The 19,884-nt window shown below is 50.2% G+C and overlaps 1 protein-coding gene across 6 annotated transcripts in view; it reads right to left on the reverse strand.

Annotated features, from left to right (window-relative positions):
- Nucleotides 1-3,914: 3,914 nt before the first annotated feature.
- The window catches only part of NFYC (nuclear transcription factor Y subunit gamma), a 33,628-nt gene continuing 17,658 nt past the window's right edge, over nucleotides 3,915-19,884 (reverse strand). For 2 of the 6 annotated variants that reach the window (XM_063418828.1, XM_063418827.1), the window contains exons 5-10: nucleotides 17,500-17,595; nucleotides 11,988-12,161; nucleotides 9,851-10,009; nucleotides 6,631-6,738; nucleotides 5,466-5,525; nucleotides 3,915-4,742 (exon numbers count right to left, since the gene is read on the reverse strand). In XM_063418828.1, the coding sequence (XP_063274898.1) occupies nucleotides 4,623-4,742; nucleotides 5,466-5,525; nucleotides 6,631-6,738; nucleotides 9,851-10,009; nucleotides 11,988-12,161; nucleotides 17,500-17,595 (717 nt within the window). In that variant the 3' untranslated portion in view covers nucleotides 3,915-4,622. The remainder of the gene's footprint in view (nucleotides 4,743-5,465; nucleotides 5,526-6,630; nucleotides 6,739-9,850; nucleotides 10,010-11,987; nucleotides 12,162-17,499; nucleotides 17,596-19,884) is intronic. The other 4 variants (XM_063418826.1, XM_063418830.1, XM_063418829.1 and 1 more) reach the window with 4 other exon arrangements.

Consider the following 19,884-nt stretch of genomic DNA (forward strand, 5'->3'; position numbering starts at 1 on the left):
CCGTGCCAGGTCCTGCGGGGACGGAGCAGAGCCAAAGCTGATCCCCGGGGGATCGGGACTTGGGTGGCGCTGGCTGCAGGTGCTGACTCCGGAGCCCTCACCTGGAGCGCCTTTCCCTGCTCCAGCCTCCCTCTGGGACCCACAGCGGCAGCGTGGCCTCACCACAGTGAGTGTTCCTCGGAAAAGGGTGGGAGGTGGCAGCCCTGGAAGGGGACAGCAGTCCTGGAAGGGGACAGCTGTCGACAGCCAAGCCCGCAGCAAACCGAGCGTGGCACTGAGCGGTGCTGAGCTCATCACCCCGAGGAGAAACAGGATCTGGAACTGCTCCTTGGCGGGTGAGCGCTGCCTCCTCCTCCTCCTCCTCCTCCTCCTCCTCCTCAGCTTCATCCCGGGTCCCCGGGGGTGTGACCAGCTCCGCTCCTGTCGCCCTTGCCCTGTAGCCTGGTGGCACTCACCGTGTCACACCCAGAAGGGCCGGTGTCCCTCCCGCGGGTGCCACCGCTCCCCCGGCCTCTCGAGGGACACGAGTTTGCCTCTTTGTCCTCCCACGCCACCCAATTTGTCACCGCGGTCCCCTCGGCAGCCCTGAGTCCTTGCAGGGAGGGTCTGGCTCCTGTCAATGCCCGGGGTCCCAGTCCCTGTGACAAACGGTGCTGGCTGTCCCCAAAGCTGTCCCCGTCTCCATCTCCTCTGGGAGGGCAGGCAAAGCTTTACCTCTGTTATCTCCTAAATAAAAAAAACTTTTGCCCGATTGAGGCTTATTTCAATATTAAAATCCACACTTGCATATGCTAATGAGGTTAATTAAACACGCATTCTCACATCCATGATTCTTACTCAGCTCTCTGCCCGTGTCCGAGGAGAAGATTCCACTCTGAGGATGTTTCTGTGCCAAAATAAACCAAATTTTTGTGCATCTGATCGAGGAGGTGTTCATTGAACACGGCCACGCTTCCCGTGCCCAACTGGACACAATCAGGAATTAAAATAATCAGCGCGGCCGCCCCCAGCCCCTCGGAACTCAGCAGGGTTTTATTTCCAGCCCAGTTCCATTCACTTCATGCAACAGCTGGAAACTCCCCTCGGCAGCAGCGTCTCCCTCCCATTTTGTGTCCTTTCGGCGATTTATTCCCATTCAAATTTAAACCATTTCCAGCAAACCCGGCTGCTGTGGGTGTAAGGAGCTTTTCCTGGGCACAGCCTCGCCTGCCGCCGCTGCCGGGGCCGATAAAGGCGAGCAGCGCCCGCTCGGTGTCCAGCTCGTCCTCGCAGCTCTCTCCATCCCCACGAGCCGATTCCCAGCTCTCCAAACCCAAGGGAAGCTTTTCCAGAGGTGTTTTTGGGGGGCACGGGAGGTCACTGCTCTCCTCCGGCTGTGGGGTGGGATCGGGATGGGAGATCCAAACCCCCATCCCGGCTGTCCCATCCCGGCTCTCCCATCCCGGCTCTCCCATCCCGGCACCCCCATCCCGCTCCGGCCCTTCCCGCGGCAGCCTGGGGCAGTCAGGGATGTGACAGCCGGGAGAAGGGACCTCCGAGCCCTCAAATCCAGGGAAAGGAACCTCCGAGCCCTCAAATCCAGGGAAAGGAACCTCCGAGCCCATAATCCCAAGGAAAGGAGGGGCCTCGTAGAGCCCAGTTGCAGGGAAGGCACCTGCGAGACCCCAATTGCAGGGAAGGCACTTGGGAGCCCCCATCCCGGGCTGTCCCATCCCGCCTGTCCCATCCCGCCTGTCCCATCCCGCCTGTCCTGTCCCATCCCGCCTGTCCTGTCCCATCCCGCCTGTCCCATCCCGGGTGTCCCATCCCGCCTGTCCCACCCCGGGTGTCCCATTCCGCCTGTCCCATCCCGTCCCGCCTGTCCCATCCCATCCCGGGTGTCCCCCCTGTCCCATCCCTCCTGTCCCACCCCGGGTGTCCCATCCCGCCTGTCCCATCCCGGGTGTCCCGGGTGTCCCGTCCCGCCTGTCCCATCCCGCCTGTCCCGTCCCGCCTGTCCCATCCCGCCTGTCCCATCCCGCCCCAGCCCTTCCCACGGGGGCCCTCTCGTGGCCGACCCCACGCTCGGAGCTTTCCCGAAAAGTCCTTTTCTCTCCCCAATTCCGTCTTTTCCCAGCCCGGCACACCCCGGATCCTCCTCCCCTGCGCTCCCAGGAACCGCGGGATGGTGAAAACTCCGGGAATCGGGAAAAGCGGCATTTCCAAATCCTGGGAATTCCGCAGGGCTGCAACAGCGAGGCCCCGATCCCGCAGCAGCCGAACCCTGAGGGAGAGCTCTGCTTCCCTTCCCGCCGGGCCAGGGGACATGGGGGACACCTGGGCCAGGTAAAGGGGACACCTGGGCCAGGTAAAGGGGACACCTGGGCCAGGTAAAGGGGACACCTGGGCCAGGTAAAGGGGACACCTGGGCCAGGTAAAGGAGACACCTGGGCCAGGTAAAGGGGACACCTGGGCCAGGTAAAGGGGACACCTGGGCCAGGTAAAGGAGACACCTGGGCCAGGTAAAGGGGGACACCTGGGCCAGGTAAAGGGGACACCTGGGCCAGGGTAAGGGGACACCTGGGCCAGGTAAAGGAGACACCTGGGCCAGGGTAAGGGGGACACCTGGGCCAGGTAAAGGGGGACACCTGGGCCAGGTAAAGGGGACACCTGGGCCAGGTACAGGGGGACACCTGGGCCAGGTAAAGGAGACACCTGAGGCAGGGTAAAGGGGGACACCTGGGCCAGGTAAAGGAGACACTTGAGGCAGGGTAAAGGGGGACACCTGGGCCAGGTAAAGGAGACACCTGAGGCAGGGTAAAGGGGGACACCTGGGCCAGGTAAAGGGGGACACCTGGGCCAGGGCAAGGGGACACCTGGGATGGGATAAGGGGGACACCTGGGCCAGGTAAAGGGGGACACCTGGGCCAGGTACAGGGGACACCTGGGCCAGGTAAAGGGGGGGGACACCTGGGCCAGGTAAAGGGGGACACCTGGGCCAGGTAAAGGGGTGACAACCATGCCAGGGTAAGGGACACCTGAGATGGCATAAGGGGGACACCTGGGCCAGGTAAAGGGGGAAAACTGTGGCACAAGCAGACATCTGTGCCAGGAAAAAGGGGACACCTGTGCTGGGACAGGGGACACCTGTGCCAGGAAAAAGGGGACACCTGTGCTGGGACAAGGGGGACACCTGTGCCAGGGTAAGGGGACACCTGTGCTGGGACAGGGGACACCTGTGCCAGGGTAAGGGGGTCACCTGTGCTGGCACAGGGGACACCTGTGCCAGGGTAAGGGGACACCTGTGCTGGGACAGGGGACACCTGTGCCAGGGTAAGGGGGACACCTGTGCTGGCACAGGGGACACGCTGTCACTCAAGTCCCCACCCAGAACGTGCCACAGGTAAAGGAGGAGGGGATGAGGTCGCAGCCAGGTGGGATTTGGGCTCTGCTCCCGGGGAACAGCACCAGGAACGGCCTCAGGCTGTGCCAGGGGAGGCTCAGGAGGAATTCCCACATGGAAAAGGTGCCCAGGCATTGGAAGGAAGCGCCCAGGGAGGTGTGGAGGTGTCCAAGGGACACCTGGATGTGGCACTGGTGACAAGGTGGGGACCGGGCACAGCTTGGACTCAATGAACTCGGAGGGATTTTCCAACCTTGACGATTCCGAGGGCAGAAATTCCACCTGATTCCCAAAAGGACCTTGGAAGGACCTCCTGTCTCTCCTCCCAAAATTTCCTGGCAAGATTCTGAGTCACCCAAAATCTCTGCTGGAACAGCGGGGGTTCTTTTTGTGCCAAAATTCACATATTTACCCCCAAACCCCCTCACACCACCTGAGCCCTCAGCCAAGCCCCTGTCCAGGCATCCTTGGCTGATTTCCCTGCTCCAGGTGTGACTTTCCCTCCTGGATCTCACGGACAGCACACACAGGATCTGACAAAAGCAAATTTATTTCCTTTTATGAGGCTTATATTACATGCATGGACCAAAGCCAGAACAGGTAACAGCAGGGAGGGGGTTTTGTCCAGATTCCGTCGGTTTTTCTGGAATCCAGAGGCCAAATTCAAGGATTTTTGCCCTTAGAAAATACAATCATAATACAAGGAATGTTTGGGGTTTTTTTAAAATTTTGTTTCACTTCAATTCCTCCTCCTCCTCCTATTCCCTGCATACAGCAAATGCTTCAAAAAAAGGAGGCAGGAGGGAAAAATCTAAACCACACACACTCCCTCCCCCCCAAAATTCCCTAAAACCCACTGAGATGGGAGGACCAAACCTAGCTCTATCCACAGGAAAAAAAAATAAAAATACAAACAGAACAGCAGGAATAGAGCAGTACCCTCAGGATTCTCCTAGAAATAAAAAACATTTCCCACATTTGTTCAACGAGATGCTCCAAATCCCTTCGGATTGGTTCTCCCAGGGTTTGGAAAAGCAGCCGGACACACGAAGATTGGTTTGGAAAATAAAAATCTTGCGTTCTTGGCAGAGTCTGCTGGATATTGTGGATTCTGTGGGTGCTCCCACACCCAGCAGAGCGAGGTGGAGGTGGCAGAGCCGGCGTCGGGCTCAGTCTCAGGTGAGTTCCTCTGGCAGAGGTGCCCGGGGGTGGATTTGGGGACGGGTCCCCGTGTCCCTGCTCAGTCCCCTGTCACCTGCGTGGCCTGGGTGTCCGAGCTCTGGCTGGTGGACTGGATGAACATGGGCTGGGTGATGTCCTGGCCCGCTGGCATTGTCACCTGCTGGATCTGGTACAGCTGCTGTGGACACACAACGGGACACGGGGACCTGCGTCAGTGCTCGGCACCCCAAAACACCAAACCCACCACCAAATCTGCTGCCAGATCCCACCAAAATCCTGCTGGGAATTCCTGATGCCCAGGCTCACATCTGGGAAAGTCCCACCAAAGTCCTGCTGAGAATTCCTGATGCCCAGGTTCATGTATGGGAAAATCCCACCAAACTCCTGCTGGGAATTCCTGAGGTCCAGGTTCATGTATGGGAAAATCCCACCAAACTCCTGCTGGGAATTCCTGAGGTCCAGGTTCATGTATGGGAAAATCCCACCAAACTCCTGCTGGGAATTCCTTTCTGCCCTGCTCTGATCTCCCAGAGCAGCCCTGGCTGCCCCTGGATCCTTGGGAATTATCCCAGGCCAGGCCTGGAGCAGCCTGGGATAGTGGAAGGTGTCCCTCACGTGGTTGGAAGTGGATGAGCTTTAAGGTGCTTCCAACCCAAAGCATTTCGTGATTTCTGATACTCGTGGAACATCCAGATGTTAAAATTTTTATTCCTGAATTGCTCAGGATTTAGGATTTCACCCCGAGTGCCAGGGACTGAATTAATTCAGAGCAAAGGCAGCAGAACATTTAAGAATCCACCTGGATTTAGGCTGGCACAACATTCCCTCCTCCAGCTGCAGGCCAGGAGGGAAATGCAGGTTTAGGACAGTCCCTGTGCCCCCTGTGCCCCCCAGTTCTTACCTGTCCATCTGTGAACTGGCTGAACTGCTGCTGCCCCTGCTGCACCTCTGTCTGTGTTATCTACAGAGATAAGAGCAGCTGATCACTGCCAGCCCTTCCCTGAGGGTCACAGCCCCACCGACACCGTCCTGCTGCTGCCTGGGCAGGCCATTTGGCTTTCTCCAGAACCCCAACGCGAGAGGAACGGCAGCCACCGACACCGCCAGGCCAAACACACCTCCAGACCAGCACAGGTCCTTGCAGACCAGCACAGGTCCTTGCAGACCAGCACAGGTCCTTCCAGACCAGCACCAGGTCCTTCCAGACCAGCACCAGGTCCTTCCAGATCAACACCAGGTCCTTCCAGATCAACACCAGGTCCTTCCAGATCAACACCTGGTCCTTCCAGACCAGCACAGGTCCTTGCAGACCAGCACCAGGTCCTTCCAGATCAACACCAGGTCCTTGCAGACCAAAACCTGGTCCTTGCAGACCAAAGCCAGGTCCTTCCAGACCAGCACCAGGTCCTTCCAGACCAACACCAGATCCTTCCAGACCAAAATCAGGTCCTTCCAGATCAAAACCTGGTCCTTCCAGACCAAAGCCAGGTCCTTCCAGATCAAAACCTGGTCCTTCCAGACCAAAATAGGTCCTTCCAGACCAGCACCAGGTCCTTCCAGACCAACACCAGGTCCTTCCAGACCAACACCAGGTCCTTGCAGACCAAAACCCGGTCCTTCCAGACCAACACCAGGTCCTTGCAGACCAAAACCAGGTCCTTGCAGACCCCAAAACCACGTCCTCTCTGCCTGCCCCGAGAAAGGCAGAGCAGGATCCCTCGGCCTCAGCGCTGCTCCCGACGTTGTGCACGGCTCCTCCCTCACCCAGGCAAGAAGGAGAAGGAAAGAGAAGGTTTGATGTCACCCAAAATGTCACCTGCAAGCAGCTCAGAAGCAGCGGGAGCTCCACCAGAGCCACACACACGCACACAAGCTCAGCATGCACCTCTCACCGACACCTAAAGGAGGTTCCCGCTACGCTCCTTCGTTTTTTATTAAAAAAAAACTCTGAAAAAACCAGGAAGAAAAGAAAAGTAGGAGTCCTAGAGGTGGTCGAAATCCCCTGGGATTTGCAGCTTCAGGAGCTGGGGAGGAAGCCTTGGAGGCAGCCCTGTGGAGTGCATTACCTGCTGTGCATTTGTTGCAAGCGTCTGGATCTGCCCCTGGACTACCTGGGTGCCTGACACGGGTTGGGCTAAGCGGATATACTGCAGCTGGCCAGCATTCAACTGGACCTGGAGACGGGTGGAAGGGGCAGGAAAGAAAATGAAACAGGTCACTCTGCACCCTCAGCACACAGCAAAATTCCCTGCTCGACTCCTGGAGTTACACCGGGAGCTTTCCCCGGGAGCTCTGAGGAATTCAGAACCGCAAGGGGCACTAAAGGCAAAACCCCAGGGCACAGAGCTCCTGTGGCACCACATTCCTCCTTTTATTTTGGTTTTTTTCCAGGCTGGGAGGGGTCAGTTAGTAGCTAAAGCATATTAATGGCTCGGTTTCTCAGGGATTTGGGAGAACTTTTGGTCACAAAATTTAAGTGTCACTCCTTTGAGGCAGAATTTCACATCAGCTGTAAGGAGCTGGCAGCACCAAATAATATCCTGCATCCTTATCAATCATATCCTGCACCCTTATCAATCATATCCTGCACCTTTATCAATCATATCCCTGCCAAAAATTAAGGAATAAACAGGAATTTTCCCCATCAATAAAGCCAGCAGAGATGGCAAAGCCCAGAGGTATTTTTGGAAGCTCTGAAGGCTCTGCCAGCACCTGTCAAGCCCCACCTGGCAGAGGCTCAGATTTTTTTGGTGTCAGTGCTTGGTGTGAGAGATTCAACCCCAAATTTAGTCCCTAAATCCCCAAATTTAGTCCCTGAATCCCCTGGTTTTGGGAGGTTGGATGCTTGGGAATGTGGGACAGGAAGAAAATACAGGTAACATTGTTAATACACACCTGAGAGAATAAAAATGTCACAGATATCACTGCTGGATTTTCCTTTTGTTATTTAACTTTACAACTTTGAGATTCACAGTTTAAGGGTAATTTTATATAAAAAAACACTTTTTTTTTTCTTTTTAAGAAGGGGAAAGAACACACAGAACACTCTAAAAAAATTGCTGACTGATAAACAAGTGCCTGGAACGTGTCCTGGCATTTCCACAAAAGCCATCAACTCCCCCTTTTGTGTCTGAAAGCTCCAAAATTATTTCAAGAGCAAATAAACTCCCTCTGAGCAACAAAATTTCAATAGAAAAACTGGTTTCTGCATTGAGAACTGCAGGGAGGTCAAGTTTTCTATGCTGAGGGATCAGGTTTTAATTACATGATTAAATGATGGAAGAGATTTGGGAAAAGTTCTTCCAGCAAGGAGAGGAAGCCCCAAAGAACCTGCCCAAATTGAGAGATCTGGGTAAGATAAAGATTAAATTTAACATCAAATTCACGTGGCCAAACAATTATCTCTGAATTGATGGATTCACTTCCAGCTTTTGTCTGCTCAGAAATAAAATTCACTTTTCCACGTTATTTCTGGAATAAAGAGCAACAGGGACATGTGGAAAAGCAGGAGTAAGATGCTCCCAACACTCCAGAGGCATTTCCAGCTTCAGGAGTTTCTAATTCTGGTTTTGGGTGATCCAAAATTCTTTGCTGAGCTCTCAGAGTGCACAGAGCTGTCAGGAGATGGCTCTGACCGTGCCAAAAGAGAAAGGAAATAAGAGAAAAAAAATAAAGAAAGCAAAGCAGGAAGAGCAGAACAGATCATGGAACTCTGTGGAGCTAAATCCACGTTTTTTTCCAAGTTTTATTTTATTTCTCTTGCTGGAAGTTCCTTCAGCACCAACTGTGGTTTTTCAAGAGGAGAATTCTCCTGGCTGCAGGCAGAGGAGCTCTGCTGGGTGGGGAGCTGGGAATTGGGATTATTCCATCCCACACTGCTCCCACGTTGCTGGTTTGCAGCCTTGGAGCTGTCAGAGATCCAGGTATGCCCAAAAAGATTCCTGAGGAGCAGCCACAGCTCCCTGTCCTTCCCCAATCCCAGGAAAGAGGGAGGAAAAAGCAAATTCCTGGTCAAAAGAAGACCCTAAACCCCATCCAGGCTGTCCAAAAACACAGGATAAATTCCCCAAGGATCCTCCTGGATTTTCTTCAGGAGGTTTTGGTCCTGAGCAGCTCCTTTGAAAGGAATTTTTTCTCCCAAGAGATGTCCAAGCTCCTTTCTGCAGTTCCAAAATTCTCTGAGGACAAATCTCAGCTATTCTTTTCTTCACTGGAGATCTCCTTCCACAATTCTTTGAGGAACAGAGAGATTTTCACAAGGAAGAGGAAAAAAAGAGATGGAGAAGAAGGAGAAAAAAGAAACGGAAAAGAAAGAAAAGAAATGGACAAGACAATGCAAAGAAAAAGGGGTTTTGGTAATAAAATAGCCAATTTGGGAATTTCTTCCTTCCTGATCAACACCTCAAGGCAGCAGGAGTCAGCTGAAGACTCAAAAGATGGAAAGAGCTGGAAAAACCTGGCAGCTCCCCCAACCCAAACCCTTTCCAGGATGTTCTGGCACAGCACGAGCAGAGGGAAGCTCAGCAAGGCTGGAAAGGCAAAACGTGTGAAAGCTCCGATTTCACAGGAAAAAACCCAAATCCAAGTGAAATGGCTGGCCCTGGGTGACCTCTGGGGTCTGATTTTTATTGTTCTTTTTTCTCTAACAGGTGTGATATTTTCCAGCTGGGAACCAAAAGCCACAGCCTCTAAGTTAATGTGACTTTTTTGATTGCTGTGTTTACTTAGGACACGTTTCAGAAAAGTTTTGGTTATGTTTGGCACCCAAAATCCCATTTTTAAAGCTGATGGAAAAGTGAGGAGGGATCTCCTGGTTCTACAAAGCCATTCCTCCAAGCAGCTCCAAATATTTTGGAGAAATATTTCTCCTAACATCAAAGTTTATTAATAACTCCCAGATGGCACCTTTCCCACTCAGCCTGCCAGGTCATGACTTCAAATTGCAGAGGCACAACCAAGTAAAGGCAAAAGAAATGAATTTTTTTTAATTCAAACCAGGCTGTGGTGAAAAAACTGAGGTTTAGCCAGGAAATATTTGATTTACTGCTTCCTAATCACAACTGCTTCACTCAGGGGAAGGTTTTTGGGGTGGGCAATGAGTCTGGACTAAATGAGTTAAGATTTATTTCCCCCTTCATGTCACACTTGGTTGGTTTTCCTAAGTGCAGGAACCACACCACTCCATCCAAACCTCCTCTGCCAGTTAACAAAGCAAACAGAGACAAAGCCTCACGCTCACAGATTTGCTCAGGGGGGTTTTTCACCTTTCCTCTGGCCGAATCTTACCGGGATTTGCTGGATCTCCCCCGTGTTGGTGATGATTTGCTGCATCACTTGCATGGTTTGGCCTGTGCCGCTCTGAGCCTGCTGGCCCTGGCCCTGGGGCTGGGCCTGCACGATCTGAACCTGCTGGCCCTCGCCCACCTGCATGGTCACGGGGGTGGTCTGCAGGGAAAAGAGACTGGGGTGAGGATCTGGGGTGGGAAATCTGGGAGATGGCAGGGCTGGGGTGGGCTGAGCCTGTCCTACACCCATGGCTCATTGCTGGGGTTAGGGCAGGCTGAGCCTGTCCTACACCCATGGATTGTTACTGGGGCTGGGGCAGGCTGAGCCTGTCCTACACCCATGGATTGTTACTGGGGCTGGGGCAGGCTGAGCCTGTCCTACACCCATGGCTCATTGCTGGGGTTAGGGCAGGCTGAGCCTGTCCTACACCCATGGCTCATTGCTGGGGTTAGGGCAGGCTGAGCCTGTCCTACACCCATGGCTCATTGCTGGGGTTAGGGCAGGCTGAGCCTGTCCTACACCCATGGATCACTGCTGGGACTGGGGCAGGCTGAGCCTGTCCTACACCCATGGATCATTGCTGGGGCAGGCTGAGCCTGTCCTACACCCAGGGCTCATTGCTGGGGCAGGCTGAGCCTGTCCTACACCCATGGATCATTGCTGGGGCAGGCTGAGCCTGTCCTACACCCAGGGCTCATTGCTGGGGCAGGCTGAGCCTGTCCTACACCCAGGGCTCATTGCTAGGGTTAGGGCAGGCTGAGCCTGTCTTACACCCAGGGCTCGCTGCTGGGACTGGGGCAGGCTGAGCCTGTCCTACACCCATGGATCATTGCTGGGGCAGGCTGAGCCTGTCTTACACCCAGGGCTCGCTGCTGGGACTGGGGCAGGCTGAGCCTGTCCTACACCCATGGATCATTGCTGGGGCGGGCTGAGCCTGTCCTACACCCAGGGCTCATTGCTGGGGCGGGCTGAGCCTGTCCTACACCCAGGGCTCATTGCTGGGGTTAGGACAGGCCTGTCCTACACCCAGGGCTCATTGCTGGGGTTAGGGCAGGCTGAGCCTGTCCTACACCCAGGGCTCATTGCTGGGGTTAGGACAGGCCTGTCCTACACCCAGGGCTCATTGCTGGGGCGGGCTGAGCCTGTCCTACACCCAGGGCTCATTGCTGGGGTTAGGACAGGCCTGTCCTACACCCAGGGCTCATTGCTGGGGTTAGGGCAGGCTGAGCCTGTCTTACACCCAGGGCTCGTTACTGGGGTTAGGACAGGCCTGTCCTACACCCAGGGCTCGCTGCTGGGACTGGGGCAGGCTGAGCCTGTCCTACACCCATGGATTGTTACTGGGGCTGGGGCAGGCTGAGCCTGTCCTACACCCACGAATTGTGAGGATTAAATCACCACAGATGGAGCTCAGAGCCTGGGTGAGGAACTTTCCTGGAGGATCTGAGCCAGGAGCCACATCTGGCCCTGAAAAGCTGAGGCTGCCCCACAGAAATGTGTCAGGTAAGAATTGGAGCAACTTGGGACAGCGGAAGGTCCTTGATGATGGAACGGGGTGAGATTTATGTTCCTTCCTTCCCTCCCAACCCAACCCAACTCAAACCAACTCAGCTCAACCCAACCCAACCCAGCTCAACCCAATCCAACCCAACCCAACTGAACTCAACCCAGCTCAGCTCAACCCACCCAACCCAACTCACCCAACCCAACTCAACCCAACTCAAACCAACTGAACTCAAACCAACCCAATCCAACCAACCCAACCCAACCTAACTCACCCAACCCAACCCAGCTCAGCTCAACCCAACCCAACTCAACTCAACCCAACCCAACTCAACCTAATCCAACATAACCCAATCCAACCCAATTCAACCCAGCCTAACTCACCCAACCCAACCCAATCCAACCCAGCTCAACCCAACCCAACCCAATGCAACTCACCCAACCCAACCCAACCTAACCCAACCCAACCTAACCCAACTCAACCCAACCCAACCCAATCCAATCCAACCCAACCAACTCAACCCAACCCAACTCAACCCAGCCCATGGGTTAACCCCACGATTTCCACGCTGTCACTGAGGTTCCTGAGCCCTCCACCCCCGAGGGTTTCCCTCCTCCCCCCGTCCCGCCTCACCTGGCCCTGCTGGGGCTGGGCGATGATGATCTGGCCCGGCTGGATGGTGGTGGTGGCCGTGGTGGTCTGCTGGCCCTGCTGCTGGCCCTGCACCTGCACTGCCGCCGGCTGCTGGGCCAGGGTGAAGTAATACTGCACGGGCTCGGCGGGGGTGACGGCCTGGCGCACCTCCTCCTGCGGGGACAACACCGCGATGGGCACGGGAGCGCCGCACCCGCCCCGCCGGGGAACACCCCCCACACACAGCCCGGGGAAAGGAGCTTCAACACCTCACTCAGAATGAGGCCTTCAGTTTTAATTCTGTGTTTTCAGGCTCTGTGCAGCTCTGAGCTCACACTCAGGCTCACTCAGCTCTGCACACAGCAGGGACACAAAACAAATCCTTCTCCTGCTGCACACCAAGGACAACTTTCAGCCCAAAAGCACAAACAAGGGGGGCTGGAGGGAGGAACAAGAAGGATGGGACCTCCCAGCCTGCAGCTGGAATTGGACAATTAAACCCCAATATGCAAATAGACCAAAATTTATAAAAATCTAAGACCTCCTGACCAGTTGTCCATTTTGTGTCCCATTTTGTGTCCCATTTTGGGTCCATTTTGTGCCCATTTTGGGTCCATTTTGTGCCCATTTTGGGTCCATTTTTTCCCATTTCGTGCCCATTTTGGGTCCATTTTTGTGCCCATTTTGTGCCCATTTTGGGTCCATTTTGTGCCCATTTTGGGTCCATTTTTTCCCATTTCGTGCCCATTTTGGGTCCATTTTTGTGCCCATTTTGGGTTCATTTTGTGCCCATTTTGGGTCCACCTTGGGTGCAGCCCTGGCCAGGCTCTTGTCCTGCCCAAGGTGGATCCTTAAAGGCTTTTAATAAATCTCTGCTTTATTCTCCAGCTCTGCCCAGTTTCTGCTCCAGCTCAGCCTTCCCAAGGCATCACGAACAGTTCAGCCAAGTCAGTTTGAGCTGATAAAACCCCGTTTATTCCGCTCTGTGGAAATCGGGAGCGTTCCCAATAAAGTCTGGATACTGTGGAGTCACCGTGAGGAGGAGGAAATGAATAAAATTCCCAGAGCTGAACTGGAATGAATCTCCTCATGGGTGAATTCCAGCACAGGAGGAACTGCAAACACCCCAGGAGAAGTGACAGAGCCTCCTCTGTCACCCAACCCCTCTCCTGAGCTGGTTCCCAACCCTCCACACCGAGCCCTGGGAACAAAAGTCGTGGATTTGATGCTCACTGTCGTGCCTGGAGTTGTTTAAATCCAGCTTTTCCAGGCTGGCAGCCCTTCCCTGCTGTGGGAAGAACCAGAGGCTCTGCTCTGCCCCCCTCTTTTCATCTCAGGAGAGAAAAGCCCCTCGTGACCAGCGACATTCCAGGATTTTCAGAGATTCCGGGATGTGAACGCTCCAGGATCGGAACTCCCGAGCTCCCCAGAGCAGTTGGATGTGGGCAGAGGCAGCTCCCAGACGTTCACTCCATGGCAGAAGGCGTAAACAATCCTCTCCCAGCCACCTCGAGTTCACAGCTGAGAGTGTAGGATGTTTACACGTGCTACAACATGGGACATTCCTGCTGGAATCCCTGCTGCTCTGAGCTCTGCTCATGGATTCCCCTTCCAGTCATCCAGCTGGGCAGGAAAAGGAAAATTCACATTAAACAGGAGCGTGGCTGGGTGGGTATCGGGCTGCAGTGAGGAGTTTGTTGGCTTTGGAGCTGTTTTTTGGGGAGCAGAACAACTCAGGAGTTATTCCTGGGAGGTTTCCCAGCAGAAAATCACATCCTAAAGATTCAGCTGTAAAAAAACCCCAACTCTGAGCCTGGCTCTCAGGGCAAACATCATCACAACACTTCCCACTCCTGCAGCTCCCTGCTGTTCCCATTCCCCTCATTCATTCCTCTGAAGGAAGGGGTAAAAATAAATTCAAATATATTTTCACCAGGCAGGTCTGCAGTGAAGCCACAGGCACTGAGGAGCTGGGGCTGCTCTAAGCCCGGTCCTTAGGTTATTTCTGGAGTGCTCCAATCCCCAATTCCTGCTGAATCCTGAAATAATTAAGGGAATTGAGTCCTCCTCTGAGCAGCTATCCCAGGTCCAATCCCGTTTGCCACAGGCAGGAATGGCTTTAAACCCAAATCTGCTTTTGCCATCTTTGATTTCCAAGCCACAGCTGGAGTTCCCAAAGCATCACAACACCAGGATTTCATCCCCAGCTCTTCCAAGAACTGACACTGCTTCTCAAATAAGATAAAAAATAGAGATTGTAACACTAGCCAAAAAACAAGAAATAAAATAAAATCCAGGCACAGGCAGCCACTTTTCCAGAGGATTTTAGCCACTTTTCCAGATGATTTTCCCTGTAATTTTCCCTCTAAATCCTTAACCTACATTCCTAAGGGGCATCTAGTTCTCCACTGAATTTTCCTGCTGGAAAAAGCATTCCTGGGGATGGTGAGGAACATTCCCCACCCTCATTTCCACCCAGAAATCCGCGGGATTTCCTGGCTGGGGTGGATCAGCAGGACACAGAATTCCAGGTGCTCCAACTCCAGGAATTCCTTGGATTTCAGAGCTTGGATGTTCTGTAATCGCAGTGTCCTGATGGGAATCAAGCAGGGAATGCTCTCCCTCCCAAACTAAAAAATGCTAAAAATAGCATTTTTTTAGTTTGCACTGCTAAAAATAGAGAAGTACAGGAATGAGGCACCTCAAGGGGAAAAATAATAATAAAAAAAGTGGATTTCCAATGCCAGAATGGAAATTTCAATGATTCCAGCCGAAAAAGAAACTCCAGTTAAAGAACAGCAGCTGTGGGGGCTGTTTTGTTTTTTAATTAACACCAAACTAATGAGTTTGGGGGAAATCAGGAGGATTTACGTTGATATTTCTATTTTATATTAGTTCCCAGCACACCTGGCACGCTGATTTTAACCCCAGGAGCAGCAGGATGGAATCTCCAATATTTGGGAAAAATGTTTTCTTTATTTTCTAGACCTTCTGGAGATCAGGATGGGAAGTTAAACCCAGCTCAGGGCACCATTCCAAAGTGTGAATTCCTTATTCCCTGCCTTTATTGTCACTCCAGGAGCACCACGAGGACAATTCCAGGCACAAAATCCAGCTCCACATGGGAATGCTGCTCTGTGAACACTCAGAATTTTCCACGCTATCCAGGATTTACAGTGGAAAAGGAGAAAAAAAATCCACGTCAAAGATAAATATCCAAGTCAAGATGTTCCACAGGGTCCCAAATTCCCCAGTTTTTAGGGATAACTCAGAATTTTCCACGCTATCCGGGATTTACAGTGGAATAGGAGACAAAAAAATCCACATCAGAGACAAATATCCAAGTCAAGATGTTACACAGGGTCCTAAATTCCCCAGTTTTTAGGGATAACTCAGAATTTTCCACGCTATCCAGGATTTACAGTGGAATAAGAGACAAAAAAATCCACATCAGAGACAAATATCCAAGTCAAGATGTTCCACAGGGTCCCAAATTCTCCAGTTTTTAGGGATAACTCAGAATTTTCCACGCTATCCAGGATTTACAGTGGAATAGGAGAAAAAAAATCCATGTCAAAGATAAATATCCAAGTCAAGATGTTACACAGGATCCCAAATTCCCCAGTTTTTAGGGATAACTCAGAATTTTCCACGCTGTCCAGGATTTACAGTGGAAAAGGAGACAAAAAAATCCACATCAGAGACAAATATCCAAGTCAAGATGTTACACAGGATCCCAAATTCCTCAGTTTTTAGGGATAACTCAGAATTTTCCACGCTATCTGGGATTTACAGTGGAAAAGAAGAAAAAAAATCCATGTCAAAGATAAATATCCAAGTCAAGATGTTACACAGGATCCCAAATTCCCCAGTTTTTAGGGATAACTCAGAATTTTCCACGCTATCCGGGATTTACAGTGGAATAGGAAAAAAAAAAAACCATGTCAAAGATAAATATCCAAGTCAAGATGTTCCACAGGATCCCAAATTCCCCAGTTTTTAGGGATAACTCAGAATTTTCCACGCTATCCAGGATTTACAGTGGAATAGGAGACAAAAAAATCCACATCAGAGACAAATATCCAAGTCAAGATGTTCCACAGGATCCCAAATTCCCCAGTTTTTAGGGATAACTCAGAATTTTCCACGCTATCCGGGATTTACAGTGGAATAGGAGAAAAAAAATCCATGTCAAAGATAAATATCCAAGTCAAGATGTTACACAGGATCCCAAATTCCTCAGTTTTTAGGGATAACCCGGATTTTTCCACGCTGCAAACCTTCAGACGTAGCAGAAATGAGCTGTTTAAACAATAATCTGATTTTTTTTTTGGATTGCACGAGCAAGGAGCAAAATTATCCAAACAGGGCCTTGAGGGGGAACCCAGAATTTTTATCCAGCAGGGAATTTTCAGGATAAAGGATGAGGAATCCCTGGAGCTCAGCTGAGAGCAGCAGCCTGCTGCTGTAAACATCCGACTGAAAGCTCCTTCCAGCACCTTCCAGCTTCCAGTCAAGGATGTTTACAGAGGCACTGACTGCCCCAAAGGATGCAGGAAGGGGATTTTTTCAACCCACGAGTCACAAAATGCAGATAAATCCATTTTTTTCCCAGTTAAATTTTTTCCACTGGCACCATTTGGGATCAGAAGTGTTCAGGAGTGGGTTTGGTTTGTTGGTCAGGCTTGTGTGGATCCTCCACTCAGGCTCTGCTTCCATAAAACCCAGTGGATTTTTATTTTTATTTATGATTTTTATTTATTTTTAATGATTTTTATTTATGGTTTTTGTTTTTATTTAAGAATTTAAGAACCTGAAATTTAAGTATTTAAGAACCTGAAATTTCAGAATTTAAGAACCTGAAATTTAAGTATTTAAGAACCTGAAATTTAAGAATTTAAGAACCTGGAATTTAAGAATTTAAGAACCTGAAATTTAAGAATTTAAGAACCTGAAACTTCAGAATTTAAGAACCTGAAATTTCAGAATTTAAGAACCTGAAATTTCAGAATTTAAGAGCCTGAAATTTAAGAATTTAAGAACCTGAAATTTAAGTATTTAAGAACCTGAAATTTCAGAATTTAAGAACCTGAAATTTAAGTATTTAAAAACCTGAAATTTCAGAATTTAAGAACCTGAAATTTAAGAATTTAAGAGCCTGAAATTTAAGAATTTAAGAACCTGAAATTTAAGAATTTAAGAACCTGAAATTTAAGAATTTAAGAACCTGAAATTTCAGAATTTAAGAACCTGAAATTTAAGTATTTAAGAACCTGAAATTTCAGAATTTAAGAACCTGAAACTTCAGAATTTAAGAACCTGAAATTTAAGAATTTAAGAGCCTGAAATTTCAGAATTTAAGAACCTGAAATTTAAGAATTTAAGAACCTGAAAACCACAGTAAATAAAAAAACCTCATGTTTCAATCTGTGTTGCTTGATCACCTCTCTTTTCATCAGAGGCTGAGGAAAGGACAAAAAATTCCCTAATTTTTTTAATTAATTTTTCTCACCTGCCTTTTTGGTGGCTTCAGCTCATCCCTGGGGACGATATCGATCAGGAAATCAAACTGATCAAACTTGGTGATGGCCATGGCGATGTCATTCCTCTGGAATAACACAGGGAAAAACATTCCTCAGTATTTGGGCACTGGATAAATGAAGTTAGAGGGGTTTAAAGCTGAGAGAAAAAGAGGGGAATGTATCCTGCAGCTGGTGGAAATTCAGTTTTGTGCTGAGGAAAATGTGTAATAAAAAAGGTTTTAATGTAATTTAATGGATATCAGGCATGGGTGCCCACCCCTGGATCAGCAATTCCTGCCCAGGGACAGGAGAGCTGATGTGGGCCTGAATATTCTGATTTTTCCCCTGACCTGAGGGCCTGAATTAATGCTTGTTGCATTTTCCAGCACTTCTGCTCAATATATAAGACTAAAAGTGAAAATCTTCTTTTTTTTCCTCAAAAAAAATCCTTTAAAAGTTACATTTTCCTCTTCAACCATGAAAAAAAGTTGATATATTATTATTTTTTATAATATAAAAAAAAAATATATATATTATTATTATTTGAAACATTAATTGATATATTATTATTATTATTTGAAACAAATATTATTGAGGGCCTCTCAAGCTACAAGAGGCAACAATCTGGATTTTGTTGTATTTTTATTTTCACCACCACAAACGAAACCTCTCCAAGTTTAGATCACAACTAATAAAAACAAAATTCAAGCAGAAATTCAACAGCTGCACCTGCACAGAGCTGTCCCAGCAGCTGAGGGGGGAGATTCGTGTTTGGGTGGGTTTATTTTAATTAAATTAAGAAGAAAAAAAGCCTTTTAGACGTGGTTTAAGTGCTTTGTACAAAGTTGCTGTGTACAAAACACGCCCGGGGTTGTGGAAACAGGAACTGGGATTTATTGGGAGCTGCTGGGATTTTTGGGAGCTGCTGGGATTTATTGGGAGAAGCTGGGAGTTTTGGGAGAAACTGGGATTTTTGGGAGAAGCTGCTGGGATTGGGAACTGCTGGGATTTGGAAGAAGCTGGGATTTTTGGGAACTGCTGGGATTTTTGGGAGCTGCTGGGATTTTTGGGAGCTGCTGGGATTTTTGGGAGCTGCTGGGATTTTTCGGGAGCTGCTGGGATTTTTTGGGAGCTGCTGGGATTTTTTGGGAGCTGCTGGGATTTTTTGGGAGCTGCTGGGATTTTTTGGGAGCTGCTGGGATTTTTTGGGAGCTGCTGGGATTTTTTGGGATCTGCTGGGATTTTTTGGGAGCTACTGGGATTTGGGAGAAGCTGCTGGGATTTTTTTGGGATCTGCTGGGATTTTTGGGATCTGCTGGGATTTTTGGGAGCTGCTGGGATTTTTTGGGATATGCTGGGATTTTCTGGGAGCTGCTGGGATTTTTGGGAGCTGCAGGGATTTTTTGGGATCTGCAGGGATTTTGGGGATCTGCTGGGATTTTTTGGGATCTGCAGGGATTTTTGGGATCTGCTGGGATTTTTTGGGAACTGCTGGGATTTTTGGGAGCTGCAGGGATTTTTGGGAGAAGCTGCTGGGATTTGGAGCTGCTGGGATTTTTGGGAGCTGCTGGGATTTTTGGGATCTGCTGGGATTTTTGGGATCTGCAGGGATTTTTGGGATCTGCAGGGATTTTTGGGGATCTGCAGGGATTTTTGGGGATCTGCAGGGATTTTTTGGGATCTGCAGGGATTTTTGAGGATTTGCTGAGATTTTTGGGAGCTGCTGGGATTTTTGGGATCTGCTGGGATTTTTTGGGATCTGCAGGGATTTTTGGGATCTGCAGGGATTTTTGGGATCTGCAGGGATTTTTGGGATCTGCAGGGATTTTTTGGGAGCTGCTGGGATTTTCTGGGATCTGCTGGGATTTTTGGGATCTGCTGGGATTTTTGGGATCTGCTGGGATTTTTTGGGATCTGCAGGGATTTTTGGGATCTGCAGGGATTTTTTGGGATCTGCAGGGATTTTTTGGGATCTGCTGGGATTTTTGGGAGCTGCTGGGATTTTTGGGAGAAAGTGGGATTTTTGGGAGAAACTGGGATTTTTTGGGAGTTGCTGGGATTTTTGGGAGCTGTTGGGATTTTTGGGATCTGCTGGGATTTTTTAGGAGCTGCAGGGATTTTTTGGGATCTGCTGGGATTTTCTGGGAGCTGCTGGGATTTTTTGGGAGCTGCAGGGATTTTTGGGATCTGCAGGGATTTTTGGGATCTGCTGGGATTTTCTGGGATCTGCAGGGATTTTTGGGATCTGCTGGGATTTTTGGGGTCTGCTGGGATTTTTTGGGATCTGCTGGGATTTTTGGGATCTGCAGGGATTTTTGGGATCTGCAGGGATTTTTTGGGAGCTGCTGTGATTTTTGGGATCTGCAGGGATTTTT

This window comes from Prinia subflava, chromosome 24 (genome assembly GCF_021018805.1).
Source record: "Prinia subflava isolate CZ2003 ecotype Zambia chromosome 24, Cam_Psub_1.2, whole genome shotgun sequence".
Lineage (NCBI taxonomy): Eukaryota > Metazoa > Chordata > Aves > Passeriformes > Cisticolidae > Prinia > Prinia subflava.